The 18,981-nt window shown below is 44.1% G+C and overlaps 1 protein-coding gene across 5 annotated transcripts in view; it reads right to left on the bottom strand.

Moving 5' to 3' along the window:
* Positions 1 to 18,981, bottom strand: part of FOCAD (focadhesin) — a 297,831-nt gene that overhangs the window by 14,280 nt on the left and 264,570 nt on the right. For all 5 annotated transcript variants that reach the window (XM_026506454.4, XM_048223032.2, XM_044386894.3 and 2 more), the window contains 5 exons: positions 10,595 to 10,723; positions 8,321 to 8,436; positions 5,536 to 5,796; positions 4,664 to 4,753; positions 986 to 1,163 (listed from right to left, as the gene is read on the bottom strand). In XM_026506454.4, the coding sequence (XP_026362239.2) occupies positions 986 to 1,163; positions 4,664 to 4,753; positions 5,536 to 5,796; positions 8,321 to 8,436; positions 10,595 to 10,723 (774 nt within the window). The remainder of the gene's footprint in view (positions 1 to 985; positions 1,164 to 4,663; positions 4,754 to 5,535; positions 5,797 to 8,320; positions 8,437 to 10,594; positions 10,724 to 18,981) is intronic.

The raw sequence follows: 18,981 nt of genomic DNA, 5'->3' as shown, positions 1-18,981 counted from the left end.
CTAAGCTGGAAGGCCAGCTAGTTAAAACCAAAGGCGGTATCCACTTTATTTCAGTTTACTTCACGTATCTTCATGCTTCCTTGGGAATATTTACTAGATTTCTCCTTGATAAAAACACTTTTGATTTAGAGTAAAAGAAATCCTCGTTTTTCACCACAGGTTCATTTTTCACTGGGCAGGCACTAGTGCAGAGATGAGACAACTATCTCAACTGCCAAACTGAGAATAAGGAGAATAAATCAGAATTTCCTGTCTAGTCTCAAAAAGGTATTACAATGATGTCCGCCAGGCTCAAAACCTTCAAGACACAAGAGATGAGGAAAATAGAAAAAAAATCCAGAAATATAAGTAACATGCCTCGGGTCACTAAGGCTCCCCCGCCGACCCGATCTACTGAAGCCAGGCGCCCTTCAGCCCTGAATGTCGGCTAGAAGCAACGTGACCAAAGGCACGGGAGGAGAAATGGGGGAGCTCATTATTATTCAGGTGTAAAGGTCTATGAGAGGCTACAAGTTCCACGGCAGGATTCACTAGCAGAGCTGCAGGCCTAGAGCTTCCGGCTTGAGGATGTAGGGAGGGTGCCCCGATTTTATTCCCCTCACCCTCCGGAGAAGCTCTTCAGTAGAATAACAATTTAATTTTGTTGTCACTGTTTTCCCTTTTTATTTGTTTGTTAAGGAACCACCTAAAAGTCACTTTCCTGAAAACATCAGGCAGAATCAACCTGATACACCTGTTTCTAGACTCGAGGGCCTGGAGAGCTAAAGACGATAAAGATCCCCAGCGGAATCCATTCCCATCTCCGGGATGGTCGTCGTGAGCTGTGGCTGGTCTTTTCATTTAAGGTGCTCTTCGTTTGGGGGTAACGAGAGCTCTCCTGGGTCCAGAAGCACTAAACTCCTTTTCAAGTCGAGGAAACACTCCCGGGCTAAAAGGGAGGGCTGGCGACCTTCCGTTCCTGCGGCCCAGCCCAGGCCGGCCTCACCTGTGTTGGCATGGCTCACAACCCGCGCCTGGTAGAGGCTGTGCAGTACCATCCAAGCCAGCGTGTCTTTTTCCCGGTGCTGAACGGCAACGCAGAGGACATCCATCAAGCCCATCAAGGGGAATCGTCCTTGAGAGACCAAGTACAGTCTGACAAAGGCAGCTTTTTCTAGATTGCTCTGCAGAGAAGCAAATTGTTCGGTTACTATTAAATTAGCTGAAGTCATTATAAAACCTCGGGGCAAGGGCAAAACAGAGGGTGAGTTGAAAGTTGATTATTATTCCAAATGCTAATACTGTTCATTTCCTGCAGCATGTGACCTGTCTGTCTGCTATATTTTAAAATGTACATACAGATAGAGGGTTATAATGTCACCTCTTGCTTTCTCCTAAAAACCATCAGCGATTTCAGGGGTTAATTGGTGATGATATTTTGTACAAATACACAAATGATGATGATGGTGATGATGATGGTGATAACTTAAAAACACAGCACTTACGTGCCAGCTGCCATTCTAAGCACTTAACATGTATTAATTCAGCAGTTCGCAAAGTGCGGTACACAGACCTCCCAGGGACCCCAAGACCCTTTTAGAGGGTCTGTGAGGTCAAACTATATTCACAATAGCACCAAAACCACAGTAAGAGTCGCTGTATTTTTCACAGCCACTTGCAATTTTTTCTAAATGACTTTTATTTAAAATACCCTTATAAACAATAAAAATTATTAGTTTCATTAAACCTTTGCCCTTGAGCACACATCTTTCTAACAGCATGGATGATAAAATGGCGAGTATGCACCAGGGACTTCTGCTGCACAGCCAAGTACTACGGTTGTCTCGAGGAAAAACACTCATAAGTTCGGACTGTGAACTGAAGAAGCCACTTTTCATGGAACACCATTTACTTGAAAGGATGACTGACGGACAAACGGTGGTTATTCAAACTGAGTATTTGACAGACTTTTTTTTTTTTTTTTTAGGTAGAAGAAAGTGAGACTGTCACTTCAAGGAAATACTTGACAGTATTTGTTGCCAATGATAAAATCTGAGCTTTCAAGTGAAAAATTAGACTTTTGGAAAATTTGTATTTGTTACTATGAGTTGGCAGCTTCCCAATACATAAAAGACTTTTCTGATGATTTTAACAAACGTGATGTTTTGATAGTGTATAATGAAATGCATCAACATTTGGAAGATTTTCAAAACTCAATGATTCAGTGTTTTCCAAATTGATTTTGTGATCTCGTACCCGGAACGCAAGTCGGACCAATGGATTTTAATACAAAAGACTATGTGAAGTTCACTGATCGGGACTCCGACTCCGCACACTGCACCTACCCTGAAGGAAACACCATGTGTTGAGTTCTGTTGCAACATCAAAAAAAAAAAAAGATATCCATAATTATCTGAAATTATTAACACACTCTTCCCTCTCCTACCGACATATTGTATGAGGCTGGATCTTCCCCACATACTTCACGAAAGAACATCCCAGCAGACTGAATGCAGCAGCAGCTATGAAAACCCAACATGACAGAGATCTCCGTTAAGCCAGACGTGAAAGAGATTTGCAAAAATGGAAAACGATGCCACTTTTCTCACTGTTTTGTTTTCAAAAATTTTTCTTATTTGTGTTAAGATGCAATGGGTTTATTATTACTTTAAGGTAAATATTTTTTTAATTTCCTAGTTTTAATCTCCAATGTGGTAAATATTGAAAGATTTGACCCATTTAAATTAAAGTCTTTTGGAATCTTCAACAATTTTAAGACACTAAAGCATACCGGAGACCAAAACGTCTGAGCAGTCCTGTATGAACCACTGAATTTTCACACCGCCCTGTGCAGATCACTACCATCACCCTTCCCTGTAGACAACAGTTGGAAGCACAGAGGTTAAGTAACTTGCTTATGGTCACATGGCTCGAGGTGGCAGAGGAAGAACTGAAACCCAGGGAGTCCGAGCTCTTCGCTACGTTATTCTTTCCAGAAAAGAACAGAAAACAGTGACCTCAGTAAAACCCACTAACTCTTTTGTGGATATAAGAACACTACTCAGTAAGTTCTAGCGAAAATGTTCTAACTGGTACTTTAAGAACCAGGTGAGTAACACAGCAACCTTCGGCTCCAGGTACCACGAAGGAAATTACACGCATTACTTCCAACTATATTACATGAATATAATGATAATAGGATATAATAAGTTACATGAATGTGATCATTGGGATAATAAATAATTACTACGTACTAGCCTTATGTCAGGTACTTTTCCAAGAACTTAATATGGATTAAAAGTCACTGTAACCCTCAAAACAACTCTGGGAAGTAGGTGCTAATATCTCCTTTTTATAGATAAGGAAACTGAGGCAGAGAGAGATTATGAAAGGTAACCAAGGTCACATTGCTAGTAAATTACAGGGCTGGATTTCAAACCCCAGCAGTGAGGCTCCACGGTCCATTCTCTTAAGCATTTCCTTAGACTGCTTGTCTTTGCTTAAAACAAACTAACCTCCCGAATGCTGATACTCCGAACGCTCTAACAGGGCTTCTCACACCTCAGCTGCAGCACAACCGGCTGGAGGGACTGTTAAAACACAGACTCCTGGGCCCCCACCTTTTACTCGGTAGACCTGAAGTGGGACTCCAGAATTTTCATTTCTAATCAGTCGCCACGCTTATGCCACTGGCCCAGGGAACACATTTTGAGAATCACTGCTACACGATGCAGAAATGCCAGGATTCAACTGAATAGGCAAACCTGTCATCAAGTGAAATACATGGTAAGAGGTCCACTAGCTGGGTGAGGGCTCACAGTTCTCTAGACCTTTGTTATTATTTGGTATGTAGGTTAACATTTGTTAAAGTATGTCCATTGGGATATGGTTATAAACATCATTCATCGTTTATAGGCAATTCAAATCTAACAAGACATGTATTTTACTAGCTAAATGTGCAACTTTACTGGTATGCTACTCATTCATCCTTTGGGTGTGGGTATAAGGGGTACTTGTTGGGTGCCTGGGTGGCTCAGTTGGTTAAGCGTCTGCCTTCAGCTCAGGTCATGATCCCAGGGTCCAGGGTGCTGGGATCGAGCCCCACATCGAGCTCCCTGCTCAGCGGGGAGTCTGCTTCTCCCTCTGCCTGCTGCTCCCCCTGCCTGTGCTCTCTCTCTCTCTCTCTGACAAATTTAAATACATAAAATCTTTTTTTTTAAAAGGAGTACTTGTTAATTACCTTGTGTCTGGGCTAACAGTGTTTGGTTTTCAAATAGCCACCTTTCTTCATTACAAAAGAATAAGTACCAGGTGAAAGGAAATAAATTCAAAAACAAAACTATTTATTTATGCCTTCCATGCACCAGAAAGTTCTTCAGCCAGACTATTCCCGTTCTTATGGATTTTGTATTGAAGATGTTGTCCTGTACTTATGTTGGCCCATGGGTGACACTAAAATGTTCTTGACAAAGTGGAATTAGGTCAAAAAGTTGTTCATCTGTCTATCCATCCATACTACTAGCCCGTACACGAGACCCCACAGTGAAACAGAGTTTTCTCAAATTACCCCCTAATAAATATGAAGCAAAACTAGCTTCAGTCAAAAGGATACTGTAGTATCCTCACCTCTTCAACTGTAACCCCCACTTCAATGATGGAAACAAATACATAGACACGTTCTTACCTCAGTGAGCTGAGCAACCCGACTGGCCTCATCATCCGTCATTTCTGAGAGGCATCTTGCTACACCGACATACAGCTCTAGATCATGTCTCTGGTAAAGAAAGACCACAAGCATGTCAACATACAATGTAACATAACAGATATTCCCCATGTTCTGACGGATTATTAGATTTACTTCTCTCCGTGAGCAGCAGCTAATGAGATGTTAATCAAACCAAATATATGGCCAGTTTTTATCATTAAAAAAACCTTCTTTCTGGAGTGCCTGGCTGGCTCAGTCAGTAGACCAGGTGACCCTTGATCTCAGGGTCATGAGTTCAAGCCCCACAGTGGGATAGCGCTTACTTAAAAACAAAACAAAAACCATCTTTCCTATTATTTGTTTGGCTATACTTGTTTATTTGTATGGCTGTACTTTCTTTCTCTTATCAGAATCCGTCATTCCAAATGGATTTTTTAACTTCTTTGTAAAACTACAATTCAGGAATCTATTGGGGGAGGGGAAAGACTGGGATTACATCACTTGATGTAGGTAAAATACCGGATAATATGCCCCAAGAATCTCCAGGTGTAACAGGGAAGCATTTCTGAGTTTGCTCATCTCTCGTAGGCATTTGGTAAAAGGCCCAAGAGCGTATTTCCTGGTGTATAGCCCTGGTTAACCTGTATCTAAGCGTGCTCGAAACTTTGGTTCTAAATATTCAACCTCAATTTAGATCTTGGAAGCAAACACATTCTTAGTGAAAAATGTGGTTATTTCTTCCTAGCCTTCCCACCACATTCTTAAAACATATACCTCCCTGCTTTGCCAAAAGGGCTTTCAAAAAATCCCAAACGTAAATTGTCAGGAGCGTAAATATTTTTGTTCCTCACCCGAATCTTATTTGGCAGGAGGTCAAAAATTTTTCCAGTAGCTTCAGAGAGCAGACTCCAGAGGTGGTGGGTAGGGCTGGGCAGCTTCATGGCCTGACTCAGCCCCTGTAAGGCACTTGCGCATAACTCAGGATGGAGAAGGGGAGAAGCTGCTTTAAAAACTGCCACCATGACATTCTCAACAAAGCCCAGGATCTGTTCGTCGGAGACATGTTTTATCCACAGAGGTGTAGACACCAGGAGGTATTTCTTGATATTCAACTGGAAGCAAAACAAAAGAGGTCAGAAACAGGCAAGTCTGGGTCCGCAGTGCTCAAAACCTCGAGGTCATCACTGGGTTTGAGGGTGGGCTGAGAGAAGAAAGGTCCTCGCCCCTCGCCTCCCCCAGCCTCAGGGTCCAACGGGCCACCGGTGCACGCAGTTCTGGCTGCTGCTGCAGACTTGGCGGCCAGGGTGGCTCATGTGTATGCGGTCTCTGCCGATCCATCTGTGAACTACCCAGCTTGAGCCACGGATCTTTTCAGGGAGGGGAATGATATGCTGCTTCGCAACGTACATGACAGTTGCTAGTCGATCTTAAAAGGTCACATTCTCTGGCAAGAAACAAAATCCTGAAGATGAAAGTCTCATCTGCAGGAAATTGACACACCGGAATATCTGATATTATTAATTTCGTCTTCTAGGAAGCATAAGGAAATTGAAAGAACTGGCATGCCAGGACCGTATCTGCCCAGAGAGGAGCGGCTGGACTTGTGGACATGACCATGGCCTCCTGGAGGTCATGAGAGCTGAAAGGGGGTGTGGTTCGAAAGAGCTCTGTGCCAGACACGTTAAGAGGGGAGGCTGGAAAAGTTCTTGGAGACATAAGGATGCTACTAAACAGCAGCGAGTCGGAAAGAAGTAGACCTAAAAAAATAAAACCAGACAAATAAAACCTGACAGTAAATTTCAAAAAATATCAGTGTGGTTACATGAGTTAGCCGAACAGTTCACTGTGAAGAACACGCCATTCCTGATCTTTCTTGTAAATGACAGGTATATAATTAAGAAAATAAATTAACTTAATTTGTCCATTAATGTAGATAATAACAAAAGTCCACAGTCACGGACAAATGCCAAAAAGTAACAGAGGTCTAAAAGGGAAGTGTAAGGATAACTAAATTCTAGAGAGATTTTTGAGGTAAACAAAACGGGCTGTTCAAGGTATACTGGACTCAAAAGGAAAGAGGGTTTCGTAGAACAGTGTCTTAGACACAGACTTTGGAGTCAGCTGGACTCACTCCCGTTTATTAGCAATATAAACCTTGTATAATTGCAATGTGCCTCAGTTTATCAACCTGTAAAATGAGGGGAAAAAATCTACCTCTCAGAAGTGAAATAAACCAGGCACAGGAGACTTCAGATTGTACGATTCCTTTCTAAAGAATTCCTAAAGTTTATACGAAATTGAAATTTATAGGAAAGTCTTCTTAAAAAAGGAAAAGTTATAGAGACAAAAAGCAGATGAGAGGTAGTCTGGGTCTGAGACTGGGAGCGGGGATCATCCCCACGTTGGCACAATGCAACTTTTTGGGGGTGATGGAAGTATTATTGGTGATGGATGAAAATGTATAAACGTACTGGAACCCATCAGCTTGTACACTTAACACAGCCATATTTTATGGACTATAAGTTATAACTCAAGGTTATAAAAAAAATCGGTCAGAATTGAAGATTCGGTCTGCTGTGTGAAAGTGCTCACTGCGTGCCTGTGAGTAGGAGGTACCTAGCAAGTGCTGGGTACTGGCAGCTAGATGCAAGGTGCTTGGAGCACACAGCTCAGGATAACTGCTGACAGAGAGGACGCAGCCCTCAGTCACATCCCCCTTCAATTAAAGAGCATTAGAATACGCAGCAGAGCTTAAAAGAAAAAAGGACAGGATAGGAACTGAAGTTCAAAGACTGAGGAACTAATATGAGAACTTCTGCGCTATTCTCAAAGAATTAAAGCCTCCTGAACAGAAGAGTAACAACAAGATCATTTAATTTACAATCAACTGCTAACCCTCTAAGGAATCACGGAATGTGTTTTTTTTTTTTTTTTTTCACTTTGGTTCCGGTTTGGAATATGCTCAAAATTATACGATTTGCTAATTTCACATTTTTAAACAATGTTACCCCTTTCTTCCTGCTTACCCTTAGCCTATCCCCCGGAAGGCGAAGGTGCTGGCTCGCTCTCTCCATCAGAGACAGCAGGCGAGGTCGCTTCTTCCTTGGAGCTTTGCTCAAGCCAAACATCCTAGCAGAGATGTTCTACTCTCTTCATCTACACCTTCCCGCCTACATCCCCTTGGTGCCTCTAACCTGATGCCGAACGAAACCCTACCAAGCCTTCAAGGCGCACCTGAATTGCTTCCTTTTCTGTGAAAGGGAGGGAACATGTATGGATTTGCCATTCTCGTAATACCTCCTGAACCAATACAGTGTATATCATATGAATAAACCTAGGTTCCAATAACTCTACAATGTTCTAGCTGTATGAGCTGCAGAAAGGAACCTTAATACCGCTGACCGTCAGCTCCCTGTTTTGTAATCCATGGGAGCTGAAAGCATGAATGCCGATGGCTAGGGCAGAGTTCTGCTTCAGCACTCTCTCAATCTGCCGGCCAGCTACTGCCAAGCCCCCAGGTTTTACAAAATCACATTTGCCCACTCTTGACTTTGAGAACATACACCCACCAAATCAACGTTCCTCTCCCCAAAAGAACCATATCCCCGTTGCCCAACCCCCTTGACTGCTACGTACACTCAGAGCGTGGACCAGTGGGGGCGTCACCCACAGTCCCAAGAGCGCAGCTGCATTCTGGGATGACTGTGCCTGTGTCACCATGATCTCAAGGCACAGTTGCTGTATCTCTTCGCCTGCAAGACAAGCCAAGAATGTTGGTAATTCAGCTGCTTCCTGGACTCATGTTCAGGCTTCCGTGTCTCCAATCAAAGCATCTGCTTGTGTGACTTCTCCCAGTAACAAAACTTGAATGAACCAAAAAATATCTCAAGTGACCTCTCCACTGTGAAGCGAAGAACGTACCCACCGACAGCAGAGGGGTGAGTCTTGGAACTGGCAAGGGACTTGACCTAGCTCACGAAATTTCTCTTGTGATGTCCTAAGACATCTGAAGAATCTAATCCTATCAAAAACTTGAGAAAATTCTAGATAAACTCTCTGTCTCTGTTTTCCCCTCCTCTCCACCTTGCATTTGGCAGATAGAGAAATCGGTTTAGGTCTGGAAGGATCTAAAAATGTAGCCACATTCTTAGGGATCCAGTCTTTTTAGCCGCCTGATCCCCATCAGCAGGTGTATTTTCCCAACCAGACCTTTTCTTCCTTTTTTCTAAGGATATTTACTGAAACATAAGCATTTTTAATACAGCACGCAAAAATAGGGGAGGCTCAGGAGAACATACTTTTCAAACGAAATCTCCAAAAACAGGTATGGTGACATCGTACCTAATACAGGTATTAGGTTCAAATGAAAGCATTTGAGTGAAAAACTGTGTATAGTCAAAATCATCTTTGATTATCCTTTCAACTGTCAGCAAATTATAGTTTATAAATCTTTCTGTATATCCTATGTAAGTGAGCACCCTACTTAAATAATAGAACACTCATTGCAAATACACACACACACACACACACACACACAGATAGCACTGTTAAAAAAATTGTTCTCCTCACTCTCTCTTTTTCTTGAAGTATGGGGGGGCAAGTACATGGGATCAAATTTACATATGCGAACTTCATAAAAGAGGTTCTGTGGCTGAATTAAAGGTGTGCGGTCCCTCTGTCTCTCATCACAAAGTATTTGTGGTAAACACAAAAATGGCCCTCAGAGATGCCTACATCCTAATGCCTGGAATCTGTGAATATGTTATGTGACCTTGCTTGACAAAGGGACTTCTCAGATGTGATTAAGGTTAAGGACCACTGAGATGGGAGATTATCCTGGATTATTCAAATGGACCCATTAATCACATGAATCTTCAATGTGGAAAACCTTTCCTGGTTGTAGAGAACCTGAAAGAGGACACTGTGAGGTTTCAGCTCTCTGTGGCAGGCTGTGAACATGAAGAAAGGGGGACACACGAGCCACGGAAGGTGGGCAGCCTCTAGAAGCTGGAAAGGGAAAGAAATGGCTTCTCCCTGCCTTAGTCTGCTCAGGCCGCTCTAACAAAGTACCACAGACCGGGTGGTTTACAGGCAACAGAAATTTGCCTTCAGCGTTCTGGCAGCTGGAAGTCTGAGATCAGGGAGCTAGCACAGTCAGGTCCTGGTGGAAGCCTGTACCCAGCTGTAGACTGCCAACTCTCGCCGTGTCCTCACACTGTGGCAGGGGCGGACGAGCTCTCTGGGGCCCCTTTTATGAGGGCACCAATCCCATTCATGAGGGCTCCACACTCATGACCTAATCACCTCCAAAAGGCCCCACCTCTTAACACCATCACGCTAGGGATTAGGATTTCAACAAAAATGAATTTTGGGGGGACAAAAACACTGAGACCATAGCACTCCTCAGGGCATCTAGAAAAGGATGATGCTCTGCTGATACCTTGATCTTGGCCCAGGAAGAACCACATTGGACTTCTGATCGACAGAACTGTAAGGTGAAAAATCTGCATCACTTCAAGCCACTAAATCCGTGGTGACTTGTTGCAGCGGCAATAGAAAACTAATGCACCATCCCACAGGGGACTGCCTCGAACCCAGAGCTCTGACCAGACAGCTGGATGACCAGCAAACCAGGCTTTCCGGGACCCATGCAGGCGGCAACACGCACACGTCAGTCAAGTACTGTTTCGCGGAGGGCATCTGGTCTGTGTCTTCAGACCTCCTCCTCCTCAGCCCCAGCGACCTAGAAAGTGACTCGGGGGAAGTAAGCCGGCTGTCCCATCCAAGAAGACAAACCTCGAGATGCCAAAGGTCTATCCAGTCATCACCAGTTGCCACCCAGAATCTATTTTTCTATTCAGGTCACATCCTAAACCAGAGTCTGAAGGCCCGAAGACACTTGATATTTACCAAAGTTGAGCCTCATAAGTGGAGAGAGGAGCGCAGCCCAGTTCACAGGAGGATACTGGTAGCTTTCTCCGACAGCTGCGATGGGTTTCATCACGACTTTGAGAAGGGAAGGAGGCACAGATTCGGGACCTGCAACAGAAAGGAAACGAATTAATGAAACACCTCGACAGCATCGTCAAAGGGGAAAATACCAACTTTTCTTTGTTCCAGTTTCAAAAGATTTGGTAGCACACCTTCAACTGCGGTCAGTCCTTTAATTCTGTGCTCTCAACCTCAAGCCCATTTGTTACAAAAGCTTGCTCCCTCTGTTCTTCTCTTTCTTATTTGCCTCCAGTTTCCCCTCTTATCTAGATGGGAATATTCCACATTACTACTTACCCGTCTTCCGTCCTCTCCCGCAGACGCTGCATCTAACTTTCTAAAAAGAGTAACTGATCCACATTATTGCCTCTTCACTCACTCACTCACTCCTCGATCCACGTCCAGAAAAGGAGTCAATTACTTCCTACTCGGGCACAGTCCCTTCGAACGACCGTGAAGTCCCTCAGTGCCTGCGGCCCACGGGGGTCATGTTCTCCCCCAGGGGATCCAGCACCGGCCCTCGGCCACGGCCGACTGCTCCAGAGGCGAGTACCTACGCTGCCACTAGCCCACAGGCTCATCGGCCCCCGTGACATCGGACTACTTGTGCTTCAACACAATCGGTGCCTTTTCTTTTCAGGAGGGGGCTAATTTGAAGTTGAAATGATGAGACACTGAAGCAATTATGAGTGGAGCCATAAGGCACAGTCAGGGATGGAGTAGCCACTGAGTGCCACGTAAAAGTGAAGTTCAAAGGAAGCCAGAAATGATGTGTAAAAACAGAAAACTGCAAGGAGAAGCCAAAGCAGCTGGGTCAACATATGCGGCAGAAGGGAAATCAGCATCAGCAGAAAGGGCAGCAGACTCAGGACACGCATCAGCAGGGAAAGGAAAAGCAAAGCAGGGGCAGGGTCAGCAGACACTGAAAGAGGAGGAAGCAAAGGTGGGGTGGAGTCAGCAAAAGGAGCAACAGCTGCAGAAAGGACAAGCGCAAGAGAAGAAGAAGCTGTGGCAGAAGAGGCAGCAAGATCAGCAGGGACTAAACAAGGGGGAAGCTGAGGTGGGGACAGACTCTGAAAAAGGAACAATAGCTGCAGAAAGGAGAAGCACAAAAGAAGAAGCTGTGGCAGAAGAGGCAGCAGGGTCAGCAGGGACTAAATAAGGGGGAAGCTGAGGTGGGGACAGAATCTGAAAAAGGAACAATAGCTGCAGAAAGGAGAAGCACAAAAGGAGAAGCTGAGGCAGAAGAGGCAGCAGCATCAGCAGGGGCTGAACAAGGGGGAAGCTGAGGTGGGGACAGAACCTGAAAAAGGAACAACAGCTGCAGAAAGGAGAAGCACAGGAAAAGGGAGTAGCTGAGGCAGCAGGGGCAGCAGCACCAGCAGGGGCTGAACAAGGGGGAAGCTGAGGTGGGGACAGAATCTGAAAAAGGAACAACAGCTGCAGAAAGGAGAAGCACAAAAGGAGAAGCTGAGGCAGCAGGGGCAGCAGCACCAGCAGGGGCTGAACAAGGGGGAAGCTGAGGTGGGGACAGAATCTGAAAAAGGAACAATAGCTGCAGAAAGGAGAAGCACAAAAGGAGAAGCTGAGGCAGAAGAGGCAGCAGCATCAGCAGGGACTGAACAAGGGGGAAGCTGAGGTGGGGACAGAACCTGAAAAAGGAACAACAGCTGCAGAAAGGAGAAGCACAGGAAAAGGGAGTAGCTGAGGCAGCAGGGGCAGCAGCAGCATCAGCAGGGACTGAACAAGGGGGAAGCTGAGGTGGGGACAGAACCTGAAAAAGGAACAACAGCTGCAGAAGGGAGAAGCACAGGAAAAGGGAGAAGCTGAGGCAGCAGGGGCAGCAGCACCAGCAGGGGCTGAACAAGGAGGAAGCTGAGGTGGGTATAGAATCTGAAAAAGGAACAACAGCTGCAGAAGGGAGAAGCAGAGAAGGAGAAGCTGAGGTAGCAGGGGCAGCAGCAGCATCAGCAGGGACTGAACAAGGGGGAAGCTGAGGTGGGGACAGAACCTGAAAAAGGAACAACAGCTGCAGAAAGGAGAAGCACAGGAAAAGGGAGAAGCTGAGGCAGCAGGGGCAGCAGCATCAGCAGGGGCTGAACAAGGGGGAAGCTGAGGTGGGGACAGAACCTGAAAAAGGAACAACAGCTGCAGAAAGGAGAAGCACAGGAAAAGGGAGAAGCTGAGGTGGGGACAGAACCTGAAAAAGGAACAACAGCTGCAGAAAGGAGAAGCACAGGAAAAGGGAGAAGCTGAGGCAGAAGAGGCAGCAGCAGCAGCAGCAGCAGGGACTGAACAAGGAGGAAGCAGGCGGGGGCAGAGTCAGTGAAAGGAACAACAGCTGCAGAAAGGAGAAGCACAAGAAAAGGGAGAAGCTGAGGCAGACGGGGCAGCAGGGTCAGCAAGCACTGAACGAGGGGGAAGCTGAGGTGGGGATCTATCCTGGGAACGCAAATATCATTCAACAGAAGAAATAAGTCAATGTAATTTACTACATCAATAGAACAAAGGGGGAGAAATACATGATAATTTTAATTGACACATAAAGCTTTTGATAAAATCCAACAGCCTTTCATAATAAAAATACTCAGAAAATTAGGAATAGAATGGAATTAGATTAACATGATAAGGGCATTTGTAAAAAATCCACAGTGAACACTATATTCAATGATAAAAGACTAAAAGCTTTCCTTTACAATAAAAAACAAGAATGCCCACTTTTACCCTTTTGTATCACACATTCTAGCCAGAGCCATTACACAAGAAAAGGAAATAAAAGGAATCCAAATTGGAAAGAAGTAAAACTACCTCTATTTGCAGATGACATGATTCTAGATACAGAATAACAGTTTAGTAAACTTGCAGGGTGTAAGATAAACACACAAAATTTAGATGTATTTTTAATCTCAGCAACGACTAATCTGAAAACGAAATTAAGAAACAATTCCACATGCTGTGGTATTCAAAAGAATAAAATACCTGGGAATAAATTTAACTCAGGTGAAACATATACTGAAAAGGACAAACATTGCTGAAAGAAATGAACGATCTGAATAAATGGAAAGACATCTTATGTTCATGGATTGGGATACTTAATACTGAAAGATGACAACACTATCCAAAGCCTTCTACAGATTCGGCATAATCCCTATCAAAATTTCAATGGCCTTTCTTTTCCCGCTCCCCAGAAATGGAAAAGCTGGTTCTCAAATTCATATGGAATATAAGGGGCTCCAAATAGCCCAAACAATCTTGGAAAGGAAAAATCTGAAGAACTCATACATACCAATTTCAAAATTTACTACAGAGCTACAGTAATCAAAACAGTGTGGTATTGGCGAATGTAAGGACAGACATATAAACAAATGAAATAAGACTGCGAGGCTAAAAATAGACCCACACATTTACAGTCAACTGATTTTTTTTTTTTTTTTTTAAGAAACGGAGAGAGAAAGAGAGAGCGAGTGAGCACAGGGGGCAGAGGGAGAGGGAGAAAGAGAGAGAGAATCTCAAGCAGACCCAGCGCTGAGCACAGAGCCTGATGTGGGGCTCTATCTCATGACCCCAAGATCATGAACTGAGTGCAAATCAAGAGTCGGACGCTCAACCAACTGAGCCACCCAGGGTCCCCTGGTCAACTGATTTTTGGCAAGAGTGCTAAGACCATTCAATGGGAAAAGAACATTCTTTTCAGCAAATGGTCCCACATGCAAATAAGGAAGTAGGACCCCAACCTAATACTGTATACAAAAATTAACTCAAAATAGATCAAGGACCTAACTATAAGAATTAAACCATAAAACTCTTAGAAGAAAACACAGGGGTAAATCTTCATGACCTTTGATTTGGCAATGGATTCTCAGATACGATGCCAAAAACATGAGCAACAAAAGAAAAAATAGACATATTGGAGTTGTCGAAGTTAAAAACTTCTGTGCATCAAAGGAATCATCAACAAAGTGAAAAGACAAACTAAGAAGAGAAGAAAATATTTCCACATGTTCATGAGCGGGGGGAGGGGCAGAGGGAGAGGCAGACTCCCCACTGAGCAGGGAGCCAAAGTGGGGCTAGATCCCAGGACCCTGGGATCATGACCTCAAAAATCAGCATGTTTTTTTTAGGCTAGTCACCAACTAACCTACCTCCTTACCCCTGCCTCTGCCAACTTGGAAAGGGAAAACTAGTAGTGTACCTTCCAGTGATGTTTCTCTCCCCTCCAACAAGCGCTTTTTTGCTTTTTGAGAATGTTAAAAGCTCAATGCACCTGCCACCCTTTTCGGCTATGCTACCACTAACTGAAGCTTTATTTCTATTCCACCTTAAGATGTAATACTAGGAGCGCAGGAAGGATTATCAGGGAATTTACCGTTGCTATTACAGAGAGAAGAATTGCTGACCCAAAAAAGTAAATATATTCATAAAAAACATTCATTTGTTCAATCACTGGGTATCTAGTAGGTACCATGCACTGTTCCAGACACAAATGAGAGTTTGCAACAAGACAGAACAGGTTCCTTGGCTAATGGAGCTCATATTCTAGTGAGAGGACAGACACACGGACAAGGAAAAGTCAGATGTGATAAAAATTAAACTGCTGTGCTAGGAACTAACTGGTTGGCTATTCACAGGACGCCGTCCGGATCACACACATGGGGAACTGTCCCTATACCACGTGGGCAGCAAATTAGAGTCTCTGATTTCACACAAAGAAAAAATAAGCTGCATTTTTGGGGTCATTTTGGCATGTGATTCTCAGAAATGGCCTGATGAACTGGCAAATGGGATCTTAAAATCTGAGCATAGAACTGCTTTTCTCTCCTAGTAAGGACATGAATCCAGTTTTATATTGGAAATCATTCATTCATAAGCAGATTCCTTTAAATTTTTAAATTTTCAAATTTTTTTTCTCAGATCAAGTGTGTTCAAGATTAACATAAAATTTTATTCCAGGTCCCTCTACAGAATTCACTACAGAAATTCTGCAGTTTCCAGAGGATCTAGGGAATCAGGAAAGACATTCACCCTGTCCTCTAATACCAGGACCCAGTGCAAAATACGACCATTTCACACACATGCACACACAAAACCACACCACATGTGATTGCTTACACAACAAGCTCTTGCACCAATAACTTGCACTATATATACGTAACAATACGTAACTGCACTTCACTCACACTTTGCACCTTGCTTCTAGACTCTTTAGAATTGACCTGATATACAAGCAAGTCTCAGAAACAAGACCTTGAAACAGGGAACATAGGATTGAAAATCAAGTAAGTGCTAGGAAACAAGAAATCTTCCACTTTCAAAGAAGGGCAGAGCGTCAGTACTGAGTGGCGTAACTAGAATCACACAAAATTTTCCACTGTATTTGCAGGGAACTAATTCTGACGCTAACTGGAATGAAAGGAATTATAGTAACTGTTCGGAATGGAGGAAATACTTGGCAGTTCCATGCACATGGTGGCTGGGCGGGGGGCAGGGGCGGGTATGGAAAGAGAGAGAGTCCCCAGACGGGAGAACAGAGTCACGTGGTTCCTTCCCCAGAGATCTTCAGCACTGGACACAGGAATCCAAATCTAAGCAACAGGAATGATTAGCTCCCTTCTTGCAGTGCTTTGTCTTTCAAGCAAGTGCCTTAGATAAAGAGAAATACTGGAATGCATAGACAATGGCTTTGGAACTGAGAAGGCCTAACAGTCCTTGTTAACAGGATCCAGATGTTTTAAAACCCAGATACAAAGTTGCTTTAAATCTCTCATCCAGTTGACAGCCTCAAAGAACCTGATATAAATGGCATATCCGAACATAATGCATTACAACAGGACCCATTATCACACATACTTCAGCTACACAGAGGATCACATCTCAATGCCACAAGGCACATGTGTAAGCCCTCCAGTAAAAGTCTGGTAACAAGCCATAGGCTGACAGCCGGGGGTGTGTCTATCCCCCATCACATGTTGCTCGCGTAGTGTGGACATGTCTTGATTTTCTCCATCCTCAGTGTTGTCTAGAAGCAACTTCGCTTAGAATTATCTCATACACACACACAGCTGTAGATCGACAAATATCTGAAAACTATTAAATGCCAAGTACTCTGTTCTAAGAATTTAGGATAAAACAGCTATGTTCCTCCTGCCCTTGAGGAAATTACAGTCATGGGAAAGAGAGACTTTAAACAAAGAGCCAGAAATAATTAAGAAAATAACTACTCCTATATCAAGTACTATGAAAAACATATTGGAAAATGCAACAGAAGAAATCCGAACTGGCCTGGAAACACCGACCGAGGAAAGGATGTTTAAACCAAGACGGAAAGGATCACTAGGACTTTTCTAGACGAAGTCCTTAGAAAACACAGGTAGAAACGATGACAGCATGGCTTAGTTGCGGAGATGAGGAGACGCTCTGCCCCTGCCAGAAACTACTCTGAAATCCGGACGGTAGTTAGAAACACTTGAAGATTCTGAGAGGTCAGTCAGATACTAAGACTTGGTAGAAGTACTTCAACGACATTCAGTTATCAGGAACAAAAATATCCCTGGGCCCCTTTGCACCAGGAAGGCTGCCAAGCAGGGTGGCTGCCCCTCGGGGATCAGGACCTGAGAGAGGAAGGTGGCCTCCGCAGGGCTGGGGACCAGTGGGGACAGAAGACTGTTTGTATACAGGGGACTCCGCAAATGAGCAGATACACAGAGAAAAATGGAGCCAGGATTCTACCTGTCAGAGAAGAAAGTTACAAATATGAAAAGAGGGGAAAAGTACAATGAACCCTGTGGTGTTGAACTGGAACTGGAGATACTGGTATAAACTCACGGCTTTCAGTATATATAGCTAGATACAGAAATGAATACAGACATGACAGCAAGAGGGTATGTGTGTCCGTTTCCTAACAACTGTTCACTGAAAGAGCCTGGGAGCAGTGCTCACCCCAGGAACGAGGAGAATTTGTACCCAGATCTTTGCTTCTAAGTATCATTTCCCACTAAAAGGAACCTGAGCTATCTCGCTGTTACAGAGCTGCGGATAATACGAGATGAACCTAGAACATTTTCTTGGGCCGCGACGAAACAAGGTACTCACAGAATGACGGGGTCATGTCAAATGGACACAAAGCCAATGTAAAGAGGTTCTCACTGATCAAATGTGGAATATATGAAGGTTGAAATCACGAATAACTGAATAACAAATAATTAAATGAAATAAAATGTTTGTGGGCCATACCAGTAGAGAGTGAGATGGAGGGAAGGAAAAGGCAGGTCTTCCGTACAATAGAAAGCCTACTGAGAAGCATAAATGGTATAAGGGAAGAATCACCTTTTGAATCATAGCCTTCAAGAATCATCATAGTAATAACCAATTCAGGCAAGAAAACATTCATCGATGCTGAAACTAATGGGTGAAACTAGGATGTAAAACTGGATAATCATGAAGTCTCGAAAGACCTCCACACAGAATATTTACTGATGATAAAGGGAAAAGAGAACTTCACAGTGGAGAGGCCTGGAAGATACACCTTAGCCAAGGAACAGATCAAAATTAACATCCCTGGTGGAGGGAGAGACACACCATGTACCACCGTGAGAGGAGCCATGCTTCATGTCTGTGCTACTCCTGCCGACGATGACTGACTCGCCTCCCACGTGAGCAACAGCAGGCAAACCGGCAAGTTGAAATGGAAAACCATTCTACTAAATAACTGGCTTCTAATCTTAAAACATGTTCAAGTCTGGGGGCGCCTGGGTGGCTCAGTCGGTTAGGTGTCCAACTCTTGATTTCTGCTCAGGTCGTGATCTCAGGTGGTGAGATCAAGCCCCAGGTCAGGCTCTGTGCTGAGTGTGGAGCCTGCTTAAGATTCTCTCTCTCACGGGGCACCTGGGTGGCTCAGTCAGCTAAGCGTCTGACTCTTGATTTCTTCTCAGATCATGATCTCAAAGTCCTGGGATCAAGACCCAGGTCCAGCTCCCTGCTCAGCACGGAGTCCGCTTAAGGATTATCTCTCTCTCTCTCTCTCCCCCTCTATTCCTTCCCCCTTGCACTCTCTCCTCCCTCCCTCCTTCTAAAATAACAACATAAATCTTTAAGGAAAAAAAAAAAGATCCTCTTTCTCTCTGCTCCCTGCCGCCGCTCGTGCTCTCTCGAGAAACAAAACAAAACAAAAAACAAAGAAAAAGCATGTTCAAGTCTTGAAAGGTGAAGAATGACTGAGGAACTGTTCCAGATTGAAGGAGACTGAAGAGATAGGACAGGTAAGTGCAGTGTAACGTTCTGGATTGAATTCTTCCTCTGCTAAAGACATC

Source organism: Ursus arctos, unplaced genomic scaffold (genome assembly GCF_023065955.2).
Source record: "Ursus arctos isolate Adak ecotype North America unplaced genomic scaffold, UrsArc2.0 scaffold_18, whole genome shotgun sequence".
Lineage (NCBI taxonomy): Eukaryota > Metazoa > Chordata > Mammalia > Carnivora > Ursidae > Ursus > Ursus arctos.
Note: the sequence above shows the minus strand (reverse complement) of the source record. Positions and strands in the feature narration are given on the sequence as shown.